The following is a 21814-nucleotide window of genomic DNA, read 5'->3' as shown; positions in this document are numbered from 1 at the left end:
AATTTAAACTATATAAAGGATCTTTTCAAATTATCCCTAAAAATATTAGAAATATCTATATATGATTTTTCTTTTCTTTTCCTTACAAGAAACAATAACACCCGATTCTGCTCTAGTTTAAATATAAAATATATTAATAACATTAATTTTTTATGGAAACAATGTGGCTTTGTTCACCAATTATTCAGTTAATTAATTTCATAAACATTACCTATACTAACTATGTCATACTTCTAGATTTCTCTAAAATTTTTGTGAAGATTCTAAATTTATTCTACAATTTTTATTATAAACTAGTATACTACCCACGTTAAAACACGGAAAATGTTTAGTTTTATTAGTTTGAGAAAAACAATTATTTTAACTCAAATAGGTATATTTTTTTACTAAATTAAAAAATCTACTCTATTGATATGTTTATAGGAAACCTTTTTGTTATAAATACTGATAATTATATGAGATATTTATATAAATAGATTTATAATTTTAAAAAACATAGTTAAATAAATTTATTTGATATCTAGATACTGTTATCTTATTTAGTTGAGAAAATCTAGGATAGTTTCAAAGACAATCTAAACAATCAAATATTAGTTTAAGACTTAAAAGATTTTGATTGGCTATGATACTTATATTTTTGAAACTTATATTATTAAATAAAACAATTTTAGTTGAACCATTATAACTATTTTGATAGTCCAAAAATTGTCGATAAAAATAGAACTCTATTTTAGTAGAATATATATAGCTATTGAAATCTATTATAATCACTAAAATGCCATATAATTACAGATATAAAATATCTAAAACCCTGAATTACAAGAATTACCTTATTTTCTAATGCAAAACCATGATTATGTCTTCAACATCACAATATATACCTCAATACCATATATTCTGTTATAGAAGTCACATAATGCAAAATCATGATTATGTCTTCAACATCACAATATATACCTCAATACCATATATTGTGTTTCGACTGTCAAGATCCAGTGAATTCTTTGAAAATTAATATTTGCCGATCAATCAAAATATTTGGATACATATATTTAGGTTGATTAATGAAAGTTATTTAGGCGATTTATAAGGGAAAAACAGAGTGAGAAACACACACATTTAATAAACTGGTCAAGACAAAAAAATTAAAATGAATGTTAATAAATAGGTTAAGTAGCATGTTGTAAATAACACTGAAAATTAAGAGACATTTTAAATATGTACTTCTCTTTTAATAAATTAGATAGATGATAGCAACAATTTTGACTTATTTTCCAAAAAAAAAATGATTTTGACTTCCTTATATCATTGTTGCCATTTTTTTGGTAAAATTTAGAATAAAAAAAATTCATTAATAAATTGGAAAAGACAATATTAATTAAATATAGTTAAATTTATCATTTCAATGATATTCTAATGTAAATAAATTAAAAAACTAAGGGATAATTTATTTTTGTACTTCTATTTCAATAATAGAGATGATTGCTATCAATTTAACTTAACCTTCTCTTAATTTAGGGGGAATTTTCAAAAATACCACTTTCAAGGTACCATTATTCATCTTTACCACTACTAAAGACACATTTTCAAAAATACCTTATTTATTGAAATGGTAAAAACACTTATATCTTTGTTTTTATATGCTTTCAAAATTTTAATCCCAAATTCTAAATCCTAAACCTCTAATTCTAAACCCTAAATCCAAAATCTTCAACTCTAAACCCTAAACCCTAAACTATATACCCTGAATTCAATATCCTAAACCCTAAACCCTAAAGTCTAAACTATAAACCCTAAATCTTCAACTCTAAACCCTAAATCCTCAACTCTAAACCCTAAACTATATACCTTAAACTCTAAAACATCAAATCTAAACCCTAAATCCTAAACCTTCAAATCTAAACCCTTCATTAAAAGTAGTGGTAAAAGTGGTTAGTGTAAACATGAAAAGTGGTACTATGAAAATGGTATTTTTGGCAATTTCTCTTTAATTTTTTAGAGTATTCAGAACATTGCTTGACCCACAAGCCAGAAAGAAGAAAAAACCCAACCCAGAAAAACAAAAACCAATTTGCAGAGAGAAGCAAATTCATGCAAAGCTTCATAACCTCTGCTAAGCACCACATCTCTCTCGTGTACCTTATCGAGAGAATTTGATCAAAATTCAAAACCCCAAAAAATAAAAGAGAAGAAGAGATCTTCACATTATGAACATCACATACTACACCAGAAGAGAGCCTAATACTTTTTCCCAAGAATTATACCGATGAAAACAGAGACCAGAGCCACTCCAGACATGATCTTCACTGTCATGAGATGTGAGGTTGAAGCCGTTTGAGTAGTATCAGTAACGTTTCCCTTAGAAGAAGAGGAAGATGGAGATGCCTCTGACTTCTTCTTGCTCTTACGTTTCGTTGGAGAAGAAAAAGACAAGTCAATGGCTCTAGATTTAATACCTACATCCATTGCCTCAGTCTCCTGCAAAATTTGGTTTTGAAACATATATATAAGTGATAAAAGTCTATGGATTGCATGTATGAATGTATGTATGTTATCAGTCAAACAGGGTTCTGCGTGGTGATGTTATGACTGACCTTAGTTTTAGCATCCGCGAGCTGAACTTTCTGTTCAAGATCTTTGACCTTTGACTCATATTCAGTGACCGCCTTTTTCTTAGCTTCAATCTCTTCTTGTGATTGCTTTAGTGCAGACTCCAGCTCTGAATGCTTCTGGGAGTGTGCTTGTTTCTGTTTCCACATAAAAGATATCAGACCTTAGTGACATAATGAGGGAAGTGAGAGATATGCAGAAGTTAAAACAGAAGAAAGATCACTAACCTGTTCATCAATAGAACTCTGAGCCGCTTGAAGCTCTTTCTGTAGCTGAAGCACTTGCTCACTGAGCGCATCTCGGTCACTAGCGATATGTTCATCTTCCTGCAGTTTTGAGGTCAGTTCTGCCACTTTTACAGACGCAACCGTTGCATTTTCAACCTGCAGAAACATCAAACCAGCAATGTTATATATATAGATCCTATCACAACAGTTGTAGAAGAGTGTATTACCTCTTCTTTCAACTGAGCTTCGAGTTTTTTCAAAGTCTTTTCAAGTTCATCAACATGTGACTCCAAAACAGACTTTTCAGCAGCCACTTCCCTGAGCTTCTCAATCTCGGAGACCAAAGTATCAGCTTTAGACCTCTCTACGGTTACTTGTTCCTCAAGCTTTGCAATAACTGATTGGAGCTCATCTTTAGTACTTTGAAACATCGCATTGACTTGGTTGTTCTCCTCGGTCAGGGAAGTAATCTGCAACACAACGAAGTGGTGTCATTTTCTTAAAACTTTGTAGTAAACAACAAAGCTGTATTACCTGTGATTGCAATCTCTCCCCTTCAGAGGTAAGCTGCTTTGTTAGATCTTTTGTTGCCTGCTCCCTCTCAGCCTTAAGAGCAGAGAGCTTTGTCTGCAACTCGTTAGCCTCTGATCCATGATTGGCTAGTTCCTGGTTCAGCTTTAGATTTACTTCAGCCAGATCCCCATTCTCTTTCTCAAGAACATCACACTTGGCCTTAAGCTCTTCAATATTAGATTCAAGACTAAGCTCAGCTTTTCTAGTAGAACCTAGTAATCCTTCAAGCTCTTCAACTTTTATCTTGAGCTGGTTACTTGTTCCAGACGCTTCAGCCAACTGCTCTTCATATGATTTTACTATCTCCTCAAGGCCTTTCAGTTTCTCAGACAAAGACTTTGCCTCTGCATCTCTGCTAGTGAACTCCTCCATCACCTTTTGGATTCTATGCTCAGAGTCTTGACTTAAAGACTGATGCAGAGCTTCAACCTCCTTGGTTTTCTTCATAGCTTCATCTATTTCTCTTCCTTTCTGCTCAAGACTCTCCTCAGCAGACCTCAGCTTCTCCATTACTTCGCTTTCACGTAAGCCACCTGCTTTAAGATCGTTCTCAATGCTCTCCAACTTTCCTTGTGTGACACTCAATTCACTCCTGAGACTTTCTAACAGATTCTCAGACTCACTGATCTTCAAACTGTACTCACTCACTGTATCTTCTAGTTTCTTTTTCTCACCCATCACAGCGTCAAGAGTTTCTGTGAGTTCTTTCTCTTTCTCAGTTGCAATGTTTAAAGCAGCTTCAAGGCTAGAACTCTTCACTTGGAACGCCTCTAGCGCGCTAACCTGCTCCTCAAGCTCCTGAATTCTGTATTTTTCTGTCTGAAGTAGAAGATCCAAGTCTTTCAATCTTCCTTCTGCTTCTTCATGTTTGGACTGTGATGTTTGACACAGACCTTCTAGCTCAATGCTGCGCTGGTGAGTCGTATTAGCACGATCTTCATGCTCTGCACCCTTCTGCAAAGCGACTCTCAAGTCTTCCTCGAGCTCTGCATTTCTTGCTGATGATTGGTTCAGAGACGATTCAAGTTCTTGCTGATGAGTGGTTGCTTGTTTCTTCTCTTCCTCGGCAGCTTCAACAGCTGTTTTTAGTTCAGACACTTTCTCAGACAGTTCTTTCAGTTCCTGTTCTGCTTCACTGCTTTTCAGTTGTGATAGCTTCAGTTGCTGCTCTAGCTCCACGTTCCTTTGTTCAGCTGCAGTGAACTTCGTCTCCTTCTCTTTAAGTTCTTCTCCAAGCTTTGCTTCAACTTTTTCATATTCAGTAATCTTATCATTCAGATCCTTGATTTCTTCAGCTGAACGCTTTAGCCCTTCCTCCAACTCTATCAACTTCTTTTGTGAGCTCTCTAGTTCTATCCCCAATGCATCAAAAGCCTCCTTAACTTCAGTCAGTTCCTTATCTTTAGCATCACGAGACTGCAAAGCATCTTCCAAGGACTTCAACTGAGAGCTGTGTCTCTCTTCTCCTTCAAGAACTTTCTCTTGCTGCTTCTTGTGGACCACTTCGAGCTCTCCGTGCTTCTTCTCCGTCTCTTCTAACTTCTCTTTCGCAGACAAAAGCTTATCTTTCAAGTGGGTGTTCTCAGATTCATACCGTTTCAGTTCCCCTGCTACTCTTTCCAATTCGATCTCTAGCTCCTTCGCCTTCTCTTGTGATTCTTGTAGTTCTCTTAGCGAACCACTAGAGCTTCTTTCTATTGAAACTTGATTTTTCTCTGCTTTCTCTGCATCATCTTTGGCATCAAAAGCTTCCTTCTCAACTTTTATGAACTCCCCATCATCCTCTTCTTTACCTTCCTTTGTCACATCTTCATTCACAGCCTGCAATATAGATCGAGAATGTACTAAGTAAAATCTTATGAAAGACTTACAGAAGGAAAAATTCATATAGCCATGATGAGCCAACATATAATCTGTGTGAAAACCGAACATTCATTACCTTCACAGAAACATCAACTGTCTTAAGGTCATCAGCATCTCCTTTCACTACAGGAACCTCGGAACTTGCTACTTGAGTTGCTTCCTCCATGATTATGATCAAGCAATTCTGATTACTTTTAGTTCTGTAGAATATTAAAAAAAGGTCACGCATGAGAATAGATATATACTTCTACTTATATCATATTATGAATTATTTACATAAATAAAAATGAGCCAGAAAACAGTAGCATGCAAGAAAGAGAGATAATTTCCAAAATTTAGAAACAAACCAAAGAAGATAAGATATTTATTGTAATAGTCAACAAGAATACATCACCCCTCATTACAACTATTTGAAATACCAATTCAATAAAATATTTCTGATTTCGTGTAGTTTTATTATTTTACACGAAATGACATATGTTTAGATCATAAAAGCTAAAGAATCCAAAACAGTCAGGAGAAGACAAAGATCAATAGGTAGTATGGGCTGTGGCATGTGATGTAACAGAGTTTGAATCTGTTTTAACACCTTTAACAGTCTCCACCACGAGACAAATGAGTAAGGCATGCTTATGATGTTAATAAAAGCCCTACCAAACAAAACTAAAGATAAGTAGAGGTGTAAAGTGCCCATCAAACCGGGAAAACATCAAAGTAGTCTTTCTTTTTGTGCTTTTATCATTATGCAAAAAAGGATCCAAGAAAATTATTAGAAAACTAAATACAAAAAAAAAACTTATTATATGAGTATATAATTAAATGAATATATATTAGAGTAAGAAAAGAATCATATCATAAGGTACGCCGACGAGATGGAGCGGTGGCTTTGGGCCAGAGTGTTTCATAACAAGAAAACAAACAACTCACTTTTATAGAATTCTATAGATTTTGTAACGTCAGAATTTTCCAAGTTAGATCATACCAAAACTCGGTTAAAATGCAAAAATAACCAAAGGAAAAAAACCCATTCGTTTAAGATCATAAGGTAGAAGAATAGAGTATATTAGAAATAACAAACTTATTATTCGGTTGTTCCAGTGCCAAACTATGTTTCATTTTCAATCTTATTACATAAAACACAAGAATATTCGATCAAAAGAGGAATTTTCCTTATATTGGATAAGTGTTATCTCCATTTGTCTAACTTATATTGGTCTACTCGTTGCCCTATATTGATAGAGACAAGTAGACAACATATCACTAAAGTTGCAAGTAAGCTTTTTATTTTATTTTTGTCAAAAGTTGCGAGCTTAGCACCTAAAAACAAAAGGAAAGCTTATAATTACCGTGTACTAATATTTAGCATGATATTATCATAAAATAAAAAAGGTTGATGGTTAGTATAATACTAGAACCTACCACTACATGATGAATATACCAATGAAGTTCATATTAGTAATACACAGTCATGGATTAGTTTATACCATAATAAAAAGAGTTAAAAGTTAAAATTTCAGCGTTTAGCGTTCAATAAAAAGCTCGTCTTAATCCGTTCAAAACAAAAGAGATCCTGAGAATGAAACACTACTAGTACTAGACAACGATTTGATCAGGCGAATCTGCGGTAATAGAAGCGATTAATCGCAAATGATTTTCGAATTTTTATAGATCTAAACTAAGAAATAGGATTGATTAATTTTCAAAAATCAAATAAGGATCAGTAACTAACAAGGGAGACAGAGAGTCGCCCAACAAAATTGTTAAAAGGATCTGAAGTGTTTATGATGTGTTACTCATCAAGAAGATCACGGCAAATAATAAGGTTATAGAACTAAGAGGATTCATCAACTATGAACAACAACTAAGAAGAGCTTACCAAGTGAAGCTGCTGAACCTGAGATGCTACTCTGTTTTGCTGGGAGAAAATAAAGTAAGGAGTAGATGATGACGAAGCAAATGCAAATTTGGTTTGAGAGAGAGAAACTTTTAGGATTTATAAAGTGGACACAGTGTGAAGACCGGTTCGTATTTATTTTGAATGACAAACAATGGCGGACGAGGAGACCGTCAATTTATATTCTTTTAGTTTTATTTCTCATTATGCCCCTAGTTTCTGTCATTATCATTTTTACCCGGAAATAGCTCAAACCCGATTTATTAGCTTTCTCTTTATTAGTGACCAAATTTTTAGTACAGTAATTAAATTTATGGCTAGAATAGGAAGAGATTAGTGACAAAGACAAATGAACTAAGTTTGGAGATTAGTAATAAGTTAATAACAGATTTAATACTAATGATCTTATGCTTTTCTAAAAATTTAATGGACTAAGATTTTTAAAATTAAAAAGATTTGTCTAAAACTTTTAAGAATTCATTTATTAATTGATTGAAAACATCATAAATTGATTAGTGATATAAATTTACCTTAAATACAAATGGATACTCTTTTTTTCTTTGAGCAAACAAATGGATACTCTTATGATTGATAATCTATGTGCTAGGAAAACAACAAAGAGTTAAAGAAAGGGCAGATTTGTGATTTGGCAAGGGCAAAAAAAAAAAAGAGAGGAAATGGCTTGAGTGGCTGGCTGATGGTATAAAAGGCAGTGTGAGAAGGCCCACTACACCAGATGAGCCACCGACCGACCAAACCGTCCTCACCATGGAAAATATTATTTCTTTCTATCAGATTTGACCCCTCATCTTTTATTTTCCCCCTTAATAGAGACACTTTCACTTATTTGGCTTCAAAATCCACATCACGTTGCGGGTCTTTTTTTTTCATTTACAAGTCGTGTACAAAGGAAAATGAAGCGTTACCGACTATTGAAATCGTAACTGATAGATCATTAGCTGTAAAGATGTTAATACTCTCATTGAGCAAAAAGAGGGAGGTTTTTCTGGGCTGGCACAACAGTTTGTTGTTGAACATGTCGAACGAAATTCTCGTCGGAGTCACAGCTTACAGTCTTAAATGAATCGTGTAAACGGCAACCCTTTACTTATGTATGAAATTGAGAAAGTAACTGAAATTCAAACATGGTCAACTTAGCCAATCTGGCGACTATCGGAACTTCCACATTTGGTCAAAGTTCAAACAAATGTAGCCAATGCTTAAAAATTTCACAAAGAGAATATGAATCGAATGCTTTTACGTAAGTCTCAATAACATCATAGTCAAAAGAATTAAAGGAACTGGAAGTGTGATTAGTCTTAATAAGATATACATTGTTATGTACAATAAGTTTTTTGTGGGGTGTAATCAATACAATACTAAAAGGAAAATATACTCCATAGATAGGCTGTCCACGTCTTCAAATTAAATAAGCCAATAGGAGAAGAAATATTCGCCACGTCAGATCGACATTGCTTTGCGTTTGGACTTTTATTTTTTTTGGTCTGTTTGGTGTTATTTTCGTGGCCCAGTAAGCCCATTAATTTCCATTGATGTAGACGTCACCCTACAAAGCCCGACAAACGTTTTTTCCTGAAAAGCTTTGAGTCGATCTATTCCCCCTGACTCTTACACTTCATCTTCATCGTTTCATATCTCTGTAATAATCACAACCCACTCTCACCATTCAATTCCTTTATTTACTCCTTCCATTACAGATGTTGTTGTTCCATCTCCTACTTTTACCTCTCTTATATAATCATCTTTCTTGAATCGTTAGTTGGTCAATATCCAAAACCCTATAGAGAAGAACAACAAGCGATGGCCATGAAATCTGTTCTGAACTCCGCCAAGTCCAAGTCGCCGTGACATCTCTCTGGGTCAGCGGATTGTGAATTAGGTTTCTTTATGATCCACTTTTGGGGGGCTAGAAACACTGCAAAAGGGGGATTTTTATTGGTTTTGAGATGCTACACATCTACGAACAGGTACAATTGTTTATTTTTATAGATTCCTCTAATCCCCATCTCTTTGACAACTCACAGATTTCAGTGCAAGGCTTCGTCTCCTCTAATCGTTCTCCACGATACGAGGCTCGCCTCAAACCAGGAACCACAGTCTCAGGAATTTCTCTGCTACCAAAAGAAAAGCTATCTGTAGCGTTTCTGATCACTCTTTGACCATTTGTTTCAGACAGAGCTATTTTCTCTGCGACCTTGGCCAGATGAGCCTCTCTATTGATGGAGACCGGTTCATGTATCACTTACATGAAGATTTTGAAGCCAAATGTGGACTCGGGGTTGCTCTTTATGGTTAGCTGTTTAAAATTTTACATCATCTTTAACTTAATTGCTTATCTGTGTACTGTTTTTTTTCTCTTTCTTCTCAATGTGCCTTGCTCGAGCATCAAAAACGTCACACGTTGCACATATAGTGCCTTCACAGACCAACCTAGCTACAAGAGTGAAGGCTATTTGTGTACTGATTTATACCTTTTAAGGTCAAAAGAAATTTACAGTCAGTGCCGAACTCCTTTCATACTTTTAGTGACGACTGTAAACACAAAATTACTTGGTGGTAATCATTTCGCTTTTGTTTAACCAACTTAAATATTTTCTAAACATTTACAGTTTCAGACACTAATGTTTGTCAATACTCGCTCAGGTGATTCTTATCTAACAACCATGTGCAATGTTTACCCCCAAAAAAACAACAAGAACCCTTACCCTAAGCTCTATGTCATCGTTGCGTGTCTTCGTGCATGAACATAGATGTCCAACCCACCTTAGATTATTTAAACTGGTGAGTCTTTGTAGTGGCAACTCATTTATTCTACACAATTTGAACAATGTTTTATATTCAGCTATTAGTTAGGAGCATAAATACACCTTCAGAGACCTGTTAAACCTATTTGTTTAGATATTATTTCAGGTTGGGTTGTAACCCGTATACTGCTAACCTGGTCAATGCGGAAGATGTAACAAAGTCTGAGTCAATGACTGTTGTGGAAATCTTGGATTAAATGAAGCAGAGGTCCGCCAAGGGAGGATTCACAGCTGTAGATAAGCCACTGAAAACGACCTGCTGAGTGCTGACCATGTAAATTAATTGGTTTTGAACTATTGCAAGAGGCGTTTTTTATGCATAGCCATGATAGATGATGTTGACCGTGACTCTGCTTGGTACTATATTGCCAGCGGTCGTAAAACAAAGGCCAACAGAGGCCCTACTTCGTTAATGTGCCCAAAATTTGGCAACGGTTGCCTCGCCGGAGTTGCCAAGTACAGTACTCTAACCTCGAGAATCACTTATACATTGGGTTGAACTGATTTTTGTTTAAGTGAAACATTTGTGAAAAAACAGATAACCACAAAGCAATATAACTAACAATGTGAACAAAGAGTTTGCGTTAAGCAATCTCAATTTCACATTGCACTTACTCATGCTATATTTGGTGCCGAGGCAACCATAAACACAAAAAAAAACCGAACAAAATTCGGGTAAACGCACTAAGCAATGCTACAATAAAGACAATTTTGAGGGTATAACATAGAAAGCATATTCACAGCTATTTTACACGTGGGGTAATGTTTGTTAAACTTACAAAAGCACATATGAAATCTAAACTTCAAGATAATATTTTTTTCAAACTTATGTTGTTTCTTTGTTTATATTTTCACACTAATATGTAACTATATTCTCACAATAATTATGTATCTTAGTCAATCTTTATATCATTTAGTTTGAAAAAACATTTGTAAAGCAAAAGAACTTTCCAACTAAAACTCTCATACATAAATTAAAGTTTTTTAAAATTCATATGTGTAGTACAATATTAAAACGGGTTTAAATATTTAAACGACAAACAAAGGTCAATATATTTTTTCTTTTTCTTTTTCTTTTTTCCTTGCAACAAAAAAAGACAAATATACAAGTTGAAACTTACTTTCTTTTTTGTTAAGTACAAACGTTCTCTATATGCGTAAGTTATGTGTACATGTAGAAGAAGCTGAGAGTAATGGAATATGGGATCTGAGTGTCAAGAGTTTCACCTATGCCAGCGATGGGCACGGAGTACAGCCATGTGGTGAAATGGCTAAGCTGTCTGCATTTTATTATTAGAAATAGATGAAGAGACGGATGAGAAGAGTGGACAGCAGAGATGCATGAGACTCCAAAGGTCCCATTAATACATTCAAAAACTAAACGTACATAACGTATTTGTCTTTCTTTATTGTTCTTTTTTCTTTACTCTATGTGTTTTTGCTGTTCTTGCGATTAGGGTTCTTGGTCTACTGTAAATGTATTAATGGAGTGATGGAATCTTGCAGTGACTAATACAACAATAAGATAGTAGTCATCAGCAGTTCATCTCTAAGTCTGTTAGTTATATTAACTTACCGTTCAATGATCCAGTAAACCTTTTTTAGCCAACCTCTTTAGTTATATGTCTTTTAGTTATATTAACTTACATATATTCGAATCACAAAGAGTCAGAATGAGACTGTTCAAAAATCATATAATCTGCTTTTAGGGTTAGATATCAAATGTGTTACTTTGATTCAGGGGAAGTATTTTGAGCATCCACTTTAGTTTCTTTAATGCAGTGTTTGTTTAAAATGCACTTTAAGTTTCTTAGATGCAGAAACGAAGTGATAGGGGCACATAAGAGTTTGATTTGGATTTGTTGCACATGGGCTTCGTGATAGAGTTTGCAATTTCCTGAGTTTCCACATCTGTAGATATATTTTTGGTATCTATCACATTGGAAAGTCACAAAAAAAAGAAAAATCACATTGGAAAGTAGAAGCTTAAGATCACGAAAGGATATTTTGATGGGGCTGAAACTTCTTAACTAGATGACTTACCTTCAAATTGTGCTGGTAATAGTGGCAGCTGTATTCAATCACATTAAACTCAAGAATCTATTCTATTAAAACAGAAGTACAAAATTAGATCAACCCTTAGTTTTTCATTATATTTACATTGTCATGCCACTAAGGTATTAAATGAAACTATATTTAAGTATGATTGTCTTTTCCTAATTTAAATAATAAATTTAAGCATTTAATATTTTTTCCTAATTTAAATAATAAATTTAAGCATTTAATATTTTTTCCTAATTTAAATAATAGATTTCCTTAACAAAATCTTAACTAAAATATATTTCCTAATATATAACATATAATCAATTTACATAACATAAAAATAAAATATAATTTTTACTATAATCAATTTATATAACATATTATTATCATAATAATTCCTATATAAGTCTAATTAATTATGAATATAAGAATTGTTTATATACACTGTGATATAATAGCCGATTAAATCACAAAATATAATTATTTAAAACTAATAAATAAAATCGTTATGTTTTAAAATGTTATATAACAATTATGTAATACATTTTAATTTACAAATATATATAGTATACCATTAGTACATAGAAAAAATTTAAAGTGAAATAAAATATTTATACGGTCACGGGTCAAGCTCTAGAAATAATCAAAAACAGCGCAACATTATTTTTCTTTAACAAATTTATTTTAATAGAAATTATAGTCTCAAATATGGTTATATGTTTTATGTATTTATAATTTTATTTTCTTTGTTTTGAGGGATGCTAAGATTTTGAATTGGAAAAAATCATGACCCACCTCTATATTATTTTAATTAGGAAATTTAAAATTTATATCAGAATATTTTACAAAAATTTTAATTTTAATTTTTATTATAACTCCAAAGATAAATTTACAATCTAAATTTATATTTAAATATTACAAATACATCATTTAATATTAAAAGAAAAATTAAAAACATAAAATAAATACCCGCCCGACCGGGCGGGTCAAGATCTAGTGTACAATAAGTTAAAACAAACAGAACACCCTAGAGCCTTGATTTACTACAAGCAGAGAAGAGAGTAGAAGACAAGATGTATAAAGGCATTGTCTAGCCGGCCCGTGTAAGCTCCCAACATCCCGGTTGCAGTAACTGCAACAAGAAGCGACCACCATCCTTGGCGTACTATATAACCCATTGATGCTATTACTGGCCAACTGGGACCAACACAAAGCACACTTGCCATCTCCATCCTTAATAAAATTTTGTTTTTATATTTATATTTTCTAAAAAAATATTGTTATTTAGAAGAAATATATGTATTTTCAGTTTTTCTGGATTTTAAGTAAAAAAAATTAAAAATTATTTTACTATTGGATTATGGATTTGGTAATTTTTATGCATTAAAGGATACATATTTTCGTAGATGTAAACTTACAAAAAAGTCCTATATACTTTAAAATAATAAAATGTTTATAAGTTTAACTTAAAATAAAAATATACATTAATTTTTAACTATATATAGTAATTAATCATAAATAATATTAATAAAATCTATATATTTTTATACGATTTATAATTAATTTATTTTATAAAATTATGTCTGAACTGTCTTAATTTAAGTTGAAACAAAATTATTAATTTTATGGAATTTATATATTAGTATAAAAATAAGATTACAACAAGAAAAACAAAAAATGATAATTTGTCATTTTCCCCTGTCAGTCGGATAGATAGAAATTATTGTTGGCAAAACATGATAACAAGAGAAGAGGGAAGCCACTATCATCATCACTTATCATTCTAACTTGTCCCTTTCATTAATTATTATAAGGGAGGAGACTGATCTGATCTGATCTGATCTAATCTTCGGAAAACATGAGCAACGTCACCGACGATCCCACTGGAGACGATCTTTCCGCCGCCGTCGCACTCCCCGGTTCTACAGCAATCCAGAGTTCGCCGCCGACTGATCGCCCCGTCCGCGTCTACGCCGATGGGATCTACGATCTTTTCCACTTCGGTCACGCTCGGTCTCTCGAACAGGCCAAGAAATCGTTAGTAACCCTCTTATCTCCCTGATTCAATTTCGTTTTTTGGCAATGATTGATCTGTGATCTCGATGATAATTTTGATCTGTTTTGATTAATATAACTGCCCCCAAGTTTTTTTTTTTTGATGTGCAAAGCACTGTGCTGTGCTTCTGTGTTTGATTTTCGTGTTCTTTGTGGTTTTGCCGTTTTGCTTTTAGGTTTCCGAACACTTACCTTCTTGTGGGATGTTGCAACGATGAAACCACGCATAAGTACAAGGGGAGGACTGTGATGACTGCTGAAGAGCGATACGAATCACTTCGGCATTGCAAGTAATATTGCCTTTTCATATGCTGTGTTATTCTAGTATATGTAAGCAGTGGATGGAAGTAATAGAGGGAAAGTTTTTTTTTTTTGATACACAGGTGGGTGGATGAAGTCATCCCGGATGCACCATGGGTGATCAACCAAGAGTTTCTTGACAGTAACCGGATTGATTACGTAGCCCATGATTCCCTTCCGTAAGACCATGTTTCTTTTTCTGTCTGTCTTGATCTAGTTTTAGTGAAAACGGTGGTTATTGTTTTCCTTGTTTGGATCAATGTTATCCGTAGGTATGCTGACACCAGCGGAGCTGGAAAGGATGTTTATGAATTTGTGAGTTGGGGATAATTTTCAATACTACTTCTGCTTTTGATGTTTTTCTTTTTTTGTGTGTGTTTATGGTTTAACTGAGCATCTTGATACAGGTTAAGAAAGTTGGGAGGTTTAAGGAGACAATGCGAACTGAAGGAATATCAACCTCGGACATTATAATGAGGATTGTGAAAGATTACAACCAGTATGTCATGCGTAATCTCGATAGAGGATATTCGAGGGAAGATCTCGGAGTTAGCTTTGTCAAGGCATGGCCCTTCATTTTTGTTGTTTTGCTACTAAAAAAAAAATCACATGGAGGACTCAAACTTTGGGTTTTAATTGATTTCCGACAGGAAAAGAGACTTAGAGTTAATATGCGGTTAAAGAAACTCCAGGAGAGGGTCAAAGAACAACAAGAAAAAGTGGGAGAAAAGGTATGTCTTTCTCTCAACTTTCCATTTTCTTAATTGATCATCATACGTCTATCATCTTGCATTCTATCAAATAAGCTGTTTCATCATACTTTGCAAGGAAAATTAAACTAAAATCTAGGGTTTGTATCTGGCTCTTTACGTCTCCCCTCAAGCTTGTACACTCTGTATATTCGCTACTGTTTAAACACCGTACTGTGTCACGTTTGCAGTCCAACTTCTCATTACTTGAACCTCCTTCACTTCTTTAGAATATTTACCCTCTTTGGCAAAGACCATTCTTATCTCTTTCTTCTGGTTTGCGTCCTTTTCTTGTACATTAGAACTTAGAAGTGATGCTGATTAATCCGTTCGTTGTTTGAAAGTCTCAATACCAAAAGGAGTTACTTCTTTTATGTGTAGTAGTGGTGCCAGGCGATATAATGTTGTAAAATAATTTCATACTTATAGTAGCAGCCTGATCACTTGTATCCACTGTGCTTGCATTTTGTATCCACTATGATATCTTGAAGATTCAATGTGATAATCTTAACTGGACCAAGCTGATTAAAGTTTCTTATAATTTCTCTATTACCTTTCTTACACCTTTGCTAATGTCTAAACTCGGATTTTCCAGATCCAAACTGTAAAAATGCTGCGCAATGAGTGGGTGGAGAATGCTGATAGATGGGTCGCCGGGTTTCTTGAAATATTTGAAGAAGGCTGCCATAAGATGGTAAGCTCAGTATTAAAGACACTGTCAACTAATAATACATATGTTAATAAGTTATGCTATGTGTAACCTTTGATTAAAAATGACAAATGCGTAAAATGTTGATAGGGAACAGCAATCAGAGACAGTATCCAAGAGAGGTTAATCAAACAAATCCCGAGAAACAAGCTGGAGAATGGTCAGGATGATGACACTGACGATCAGTTCTATGAAGAATACTTCGACCATGACATGGGCAGTGACGAGGATGAAGATGAAAAATACTATGACGAGGAGGAAGAAGTAGAAGTAGAAGAGAAAGAGGAAACCGTTAATACGGATGTAAAAGCCAACAAATAAGAACACTTTGGCTGTCATAAACCAAAGGTCAGTGTACTCATGACAACTTCTACTAAACTCCCTTAGTCTCTCACTCTCACTCTCTCTATCTACCTGTAAAATGCATCTACTTAACATGTAGTAATATCAATGTTTAGAAAGTGAGAGAGTGTGTGTTTGTCGTTGGTGGAGTTGTCTCATTGTTTTTGACCTTTGTATACAAATGTTTCCCCTTTCGATACCTGGTATCTTACTGTTTCTTTTGTTTCTATCGTTTTTTTGTATAACGGGCAAAGTGTTATGAAATAATACAGTGCATCTGAAACAGGAAAAGTCAATGATTCCTGTCTGCCCTAAATTAAAAGGGAAATCAGGACTCTTAAAGCAACCGCATTAGCGGTTCACGAGATAAGTTCGCACAAGTTCCAAAAAAATAAAATATTAAAATAAGGTGAATTTGATGAACCCGCGTTGCAAAAGTTTTTTCCGTGTCGTCACTGTTTTGCGGGCTCCACATCACGTGGTGGCTCGCAATTGAACAAATATTAGTTTTTTTTTTTAGAAAAGTCAAACAAAAAACAGAATAAAATAATTAAATTGAAAGCATAGGAACTCGAGTCTTCCAGTTCGCGAATGCGGATGCTCTTACCAACAATCTATGTGGTATTTAATCTAATGCCAAAGAGTGACTTTATAGACACTGTTAACAATTAAGTTGGACACTGATACCCTTACATCAACATATCCAAAGGTGTAAGCAAAATCTAACCAAAAGATACGTTAATAGGTGTGTAAGATATATATGCTCGAAATTTCTCTCTGTCAGATTGATTTCAATATTTAAATTATTCAACTTTTTTTCTCTATCTTCCATCAGTTCTCTATCTTCTTTCTTATTTTCATAATTAACCAACTTTATTTATTTTCTGGTTAATTTACGCAACCATTTATCTACACTATATTTTCTGGTCAATTTACGCAACCATGTATTTGCACCACATTTTCTGTTGTATGTGTATCATTATGTCTATTACTCGCTTTGACATATATCTCAAATTTGCTATTTTTATATAGTATGACGATGACAAATGATCCATGACGAAGTGAGCGGCTTTTTTATATAAATCTCTTGTAAGTGTATCAGAGCTGTAAGTGCTTGAGAAAAAGAGAAGTTAATTAGTTTGGAAAAAAAAATAGAGAACATGCTAAAAGCAACGATGATGCTTCTGAATTTTATTTCATAAGTTTCGTAGTAAAGATAGATGATGTTCAATTTTATGAAATTAAGCAGATCTCAGATTACCAGCTGAAATCAAGATGATGATAAAAATAATGATATTTTTTCACTTACACGGATTATAAATGGCAAAATTGTAATATAAATTATGTTAAACGGCTACAATAATATTTTTGAAGAATTAGACATACCCCCAATATAGGATCAAACCAATTGCCCAATTAATATTTACAGTGACAGCCAATGCGAAAACTATCCGGCGAAAACTATCCGGCTAAAACATACATAATAACTTTAACGATAAGTGAAAAAGACGAGGTTAGCCGGTTATGAAAATACGTGACTGTTTAATAAATAAATTTTATGTATAACTTGTTTACACTGACGTTCAGCTGTTAGGTACGGTTGTGAACAATAGTATATGGTTTAGGATATAATAATTTATATTTTTAATCAAGTAATTTGTTTACAGGGGTACTGGTTAATATTTTAGTGTTTATTCTTTAACCTTTGGGTTCCCGAGTCCATATTGGGTTTAGGGTTTAGCATAGGGTTTAGGGTTTAGATGTGTCCACTCTTTCTGCTTGAAATTGTTGAAGCATTAGACGTACACACAATATAGGGTCAAACAAATTGTCCAGTTAATATTTACAGGTGACAGTCAATGCGAAAAATTGTCCGGCTAAAGTATACGTAATAACTTTACCGCTAAGTGAAAAAGCGAGGTTAGCCGGTTATGAAAATAGATGATTGTTTAATAAATAAATTTTATGTATAACTTGTTTACACTGACGTTCATCTTTTTCGGTACATTTCTGAATAAGAGTATATGGCTTAGGATATAATAATTTATATTTTTATCAATTAATATGTTTACGGGAGTAAAAGTTAAGATTTTATTGTTTACTCTTTACCCTTTGGGTTCCGGGGTCCCTATTGGGTTTATGGTTTAGCATTTTGTGTGTTAGGGTTTAGATTTAGGGTTTAGATGTGTCCATGATATATTGTAGCCGTCTACAGCTTCAACTAAGAAAAATGATATGCCGAAACTTTTCATTCAGTTAAATATGTATGACCATCATTTTCAAGAATAATATATTTGAATCACTTATAACCGGCTAAATTCCCCTATACACAAGTTAAAAATTAATATATACATCCATGCTATCTTGTAGCCGTCTAATTATCATATTATCATAGCATAACTCTTTGAACTTAGAATGAATCATGTGGAGGCTGGTGAAGTAGACCACATTCATATTTTTGATTAGCTGGCTAAATGAATAACAACCATATACACGATGAGATAGCCAGCTAATTCTGAGACTGTACCGTATTGATTGTTGAAATAGTGACCCGAGAAATCTTCGAACGATAGAAGATGAACTCTGGTAGAGAAAATTCATAAGCTTTTTGGAAACTGTGGTGATGGATGGTTGGATGCATTCAAGTGACCATATAGAGGAAAAAATGAAAATAAAAAGCAGAAAATTTTCATTATTTATTTAGTTGTTTGTAACTCATGGGTCGTGAAGAAAGAATCAGAGAAACTTATGAACTCATCAATTATTTTGAATTCATGGTTTCTTTGATTTTGTTTAGATTCATTAGGAATATGTAAAAAAAACAGAAAAATAGGATGAAAGAGAAAACGTAGAATTGTTCTGAACAAATTAATGTAAATCAGTACCAAATCTCCACAAAATCTTTTTAATAAACTCTATGTCAACTACGAACCTACAACGCTATACTAGAATAAACTTGAGGATTTTAGAGAGTAATTTCGTATTTTTTTCAGGCAATATTTTACATGCGCCATGATGTTTTGCCGTTTTTGGTATTGAACTAATTTCAACATATTTCATTGGTTTTGAGCAAATTATCCCAAATTAAAATTTGCTCTTCATTTTTTTTTCAATTTTCCAACTCTAATTAAGTTGAAATACGAATTTGTTGAAGTCGGTTCTCTTAGTATTTTTTTTTAGTTTGCCTAGTCGAATTGAAATGTTGATCGAAGCAGTTAGTTTAGTGTCGTAGGTGAAATCGTTTCATTACTTATTTGTGACGTGAAACTCCAAAACAATAGATCCATAAGCATAAATGAAAACACAATTGATAGATGCAATCATGTGTTCCATGATCTTTAATTCAAGAAGATTCAAACTTAAGAACATGGTTCAGCCTAATATTACCGCAAGGCTTTTAAAATTCATATGCTAAACTGGTTTGGGTGGTTGATAAAAACATGATAATTAAAAACATGTTAATATATTTATAGTAAATCAGAAATAATCATCTTCAAAATTTTAACCGAATAAGATGAAGAAGCATAGTAGTATATATATAATTTCAAATTTGTAATAATATCTTAAAAAGTTATTTTTTTTTCTAGTGGTTAGTGTAACCTTTTTAAAGGGTATCAATGCACGTGCTCAATTCTCGAATTGAACATATTTTTAAAAAAAATTAAACAAAACGACGTCGTTTTATCTTATTAACGGTTTGACTAACTTATGTCATAGTTGTAGATTTATATACGTTTTAATAAGTTTGGATAATTTTTTTTAAATTATAATTGAGTTAAGGTCATATTGGCAATAACAGTTTGTTATGATCATATTTGGCACGACTGAATTTGTTGGGATCGAAATTGACCATTTTCCCTTCTTAATGCCAAAACATATCAAACATGAAACTGATGTTAATAGTTGTCTACCAATATGCTAATTTTCTTATTTTTGCTAAACATTGACCAAGATTCTATTGATTTTCTGGTTGTATGTCATGGTCTTTGTATAATATCATTTTCTACCTTTTAATGTGTCTTTTAAAGTTTCTTTCCCTTTCTCTCTTTCTTCCACACACTAATAAGTTTATTTACTACTCCTACATATCAAAACCCATTTGGCCATAAAAGATTTTCCTCACTAGATAGATTTTGAACTATCCATTCTCATATCTCTTTGAAGATTCTCTTCCTCACAGGGAAGCCTTCTCCTCTTCTTGATTCACATTTTGAATTTAAGCTTCTCAAAGTATCTCCAACAAAACTAAATCCTAGTTATTAAAAAGGAGAACTAAAAATGGCTACGTTAGGAGGTGTTCTTGTTTGTTTACTCATTGCAGCCTTAGATGTAGCTGCTGCAATCCTCGGAATTCAAGCAGAAGTCGCTCAAAATCAGGTATTCTATATATTTCCATGATGATGATGATAGTTTGCATTATATGACCGTCAAACTGTTTATAAGTTTTAATTCGAGTTCATACTCTAATGTACATTCTAAAAGACGGTTTGGGATGTAGAAGTACACGAATCTGGGGCTATCTGACTGCAGAGAGCCGAGCAACGACGCGTTCAGGCGAGGTCTAGGTGCAATAGCGATGTTGGTAATAGCTCAGGTCCTCATCAATTTGTTCGGAGGCTGCCTTTGTATTTGCTCTCAAGAGTTTCAAAGATCTTCTTCCATTAAGCAAATCTCCATGGTTTGTCTCGTGTCCACTTGGTACGTTTGTTAAGTAACGTGATTACAATCTTGTTGTGCACACAAATAAAAAATTGAGTACAATCTTCATGACATTAATAGTTGTTGTCTCTTGATGAATGACACGTGGTGTGTGTTAATTGGACGGTAATCACAGGATTGTAGTCGTCGTTGCATTTCTGACATTGGTGATTGGAACGTTGACGAACAGCAAGTCGAGTTCCTCTTGCGGACTCGCACATCTCCATTTTCTCTCCGTTGGAGGGATCTTGTGTTTTCTTCATGCCCTGTTGTGTGCTGCTTATTACGCTTCTGCCACTGCGGCTAAAGACGAAGCTGCTAAAGACGAAGCTGCGAAGCCTATTTCAGCCTGAAATTTACTGTGGTGCATGATATTTCATGATTTTTTTTATTAGTGTGTATTTCTTATTGAATTAGATAAAATTTTAAAAATACTACATACACTTTACTCTGTTATTTTTTTTTTATTCACGAACTTTATACTAGTGCATATTTTATAATAAACTAAACAAAAATTCAAAATACTATATAAATTCTCAAAATCGTGTTTATATATTTATTGACCATCAAATTTTAAAATAAAGTTAAATTTTCAAAATTTATTAATTTAAATTATTACTTTTAAAATAAAGTTATGAATTTAAATTAATATTTTCAAAATAAATTTATTAATTTAAATTAATAATTTTAAAGTAAAGTTAAATTTTCAAAATGTTATTAATTTTATATATATCAATTTTAGTAATACTATACAGTAAATATTTAAGTTAATAATAATTAATCTAAATTTATAAAATAATGATTTTGATAGTTAAATTTAAAAACTTATATATATATGTTAAAACTAAAAAAATATTTGATATCATTTGTCTGGTTAAACTAAAACTTATGTATAAGTTACAAGAAAGTTATTTTGGTTTATCAGT

The 21814-nt window shown here is 33.1% G+C and overlaps 3 protein-coding genes and 1 long non-coding RNA gene across 16 annotated transcripts; 3 read left to right on the top strand and 1 right to left on the bottom strand.

Moving 5' to 3' along the window:
* Window positions 1-1959: 1959 nt before the first annotated feature.
* LOC108847360 (uncharacterized) lies at window positions 1960-7324 on the bottom strand. 2 transcript variants are annotated; one of them, XM_018620581.2, is made up of 7 exons: window positions 7150-7324; window positions 5341-5473; window positions 3372-5231; window positions 3065-3307; window positions 2838-2993; window positions 2595-2747; window positions 1960-2478 (listed from the first exon to the last, which is right to left on the bottom strand). In XM_018620581.2, the coding sequence occupies exons 2-7, from the start codon at window positions 5437-5439 to the stop codon at window positions 2239-2241; spliced, it is 2751 nt and encodes a 916-aa protein (XP_018476083.2). In that variant the 5' UTR covers window positions 5440-5473; window positions 7150-7324; the 3' UTR covers window positions 1960-2238. The 2 variants fall into 2 exon arrangements, with proteins under 2 accessions (XP_018476083.2, XP_018476084.2); XM_018620582.2 differs by having other exon boundaries at window positions 5350-5473.
* Window positions 7325-8742: 1418 nt separating this feature from the next.
* LOC108826643 (uncharacterized) lies at window positions 8743-11545 on the top strand. 11 transcript variants are annotated; one of them, XR_008943310.1, is made up of 5 exons: window positions 8743-8827; window positions 8948-9744; window positions 9832-9969; window positions 10087-10448; window positions 11171-11545. It is a non-coding gene; the product is annotated as an uncharacterized LOC108826643 (long non-coding RNA). The 11 variants fall into 11 exon arrangements; XR_008943313.1 differs by having other exon boundaries at window positions 8759-9744; window positions 10087-10266; window positions 10365-10448; window positions 11174-11545; XR_008943311.1 differs by having other exon boundaries at window positions 8759-9744; window positions 10087-10266; window positions 10365-10448.
* A 2284-nt stretch (window positions 11546-13829) lies between these two features.
* Window positions 13830-16419, top strand: LOC108846791 (choline-phosphate cytidylyltransferase 1). The gene is made up of 8 exons (XM_057005614.1): window positions 13830-14072; window positions 14267-14380; window positions 14474-14569; window positions 14663-14705; window positions 14798-14953; window positions 15041-15121; window positions 15735-15833; window positions 15939-16419. Exons 1-8 carry the CDS (start codon window positions 13894-13896, stop codon window positions 16167-16169), a joined length of 999 nt encoding a protein of 332 aa, XP_056861594.1. The 5' UTR covers window positions 13830-13893; the 3' UTR covers window positions 16170-16419.
* A 3686-nt stretch (window positions 16420-20105) lies between these two features.
* LOC130509661 (protein VASCULATURE COMPLEXITY AND CONNECTIVITY-like) lies at window positions 20106-21447 on the top strand. 2 transcript variants are annotated; one of them, XM_057005827.1, is made up of 3 exons: window positions 20106-20567; window positions 20692-20888; window positions 21025-21447. In XM_057005827.1, the coding sequence occupies exons 1-3, from the start codon at window positions 20469-20471 to the stop codon at window positions 21239-21241; spliced, it is 513 nt and encodes a 170-aa protein (XP_056861807.1). In that variant the 5' UTR covers window positions 20106-20468; the 3' UTR covers window positions 21242-21447. The 2 variants fall into 2 exon arrangements, with proteins under 2 accessions (XP_056861807.1, XP_056861806.1); XM_057005826.1 differs by having other exon boundaries at window positions 20121-20567; window positions 20689-20888.
* The last annotated feature ends 367 nt before the right edge of the window (window positions 21448-21814 follow it).

The sequence above is a fragment of the Raphanus sativus genome, chromosome 3 (genome assembly GCF_000801105.2).
Source record: "Raphanus sativus cultivar WK10039 chromosome 3, ASM80110v3, whole genome shotgun sequence".
Classification (NCBI taxonomy): domain Eukaryota; kingdom Viridiplantae; phylum Streptophyta; class Magnoliopsida; order Brassicales; family Brassicaceae; genus Raphanus; species Raphanus sativus.
Note: the sequence above shows the minus strand (reverse complement) of the source record. Positions and strands in the feature narration are given on the sequence as shown.

What these genes read in the sequence shown, in the direction of transcription:
- LOC108847360 (XM_018620581.2), bottom strand. Translation starts at nt 5,439, where the DNA reads ATGGAGGAAGCAACTCAAGTAGCAAGTTCCGAGGTTCCTGTAGTGAAA. An exon ending in GGGAGAGATTGCAATCACAG is followed by an intron (nt 3,308 to 3,371) that starts GTAATACAGCTT and finishes GTTGTGTTGCAG; the next exon opens with ATTACTTCCCTGACCGAGGA. An exon ending in AGAGTTCTATTGATGAACAG is followed by an intron (nt 2,748 to 2,837) that starts GTTAGTGATCTT and finishes ATGTGGAAACAG; the next exon opens with AAACAAGCACACTCCCAGAA.
- LOC108846791 (XM_057005614.1), top strand. Translation starts at nt 13,894, where the DNA reads ATGAGCAACGTCACCGACGATCCCACTGGAGACGATCTTTCCGCCGCC. An exon ending in AAGAAAAAGTGGGAGAAAAG is followed by an intron (nt 15,122 to 15,734) that starts GTATGTCTTTCT and finishes CGGATTTTCCAG; the next exon opens with ATCCAAACTGTAAAAATGCT. An exon ending in AAGAAGGCTGCCATAAGATG is followed by an intron (nt 15,834 to 15,938) that starts GTAAGCTCAGTA and finishes AAATGTTGATAG; the next exon opens with GGAACAGCAATCAGAGACAG.
- LOC130509661 (XM_057005826.1), top strand. Translation starts at nt 20,469, where the DNA reads ATGGCTACGTTAGGAGGTGTTCTTGTTTGTTTACTCATTGCAGCCTTA. An exon ending in CAGAAGTCGCTCAAAATCAG is followed by an intron (nt 20,568 to 20,688) that starts GTATTCTATATA and finishes TTTGGGATGTAG; the next exon opens with AAGTACACGAATCTGGGGCT. An exon ending in GTTTGTCTCGTGTCCACTTG is followed by an intron (nt 20,889 to 21,024) that starts GTACGTTTGTTA and finishes CGGTAATCACAG; the next exon opens with GATTGTAGTCGTCGTTGCAT.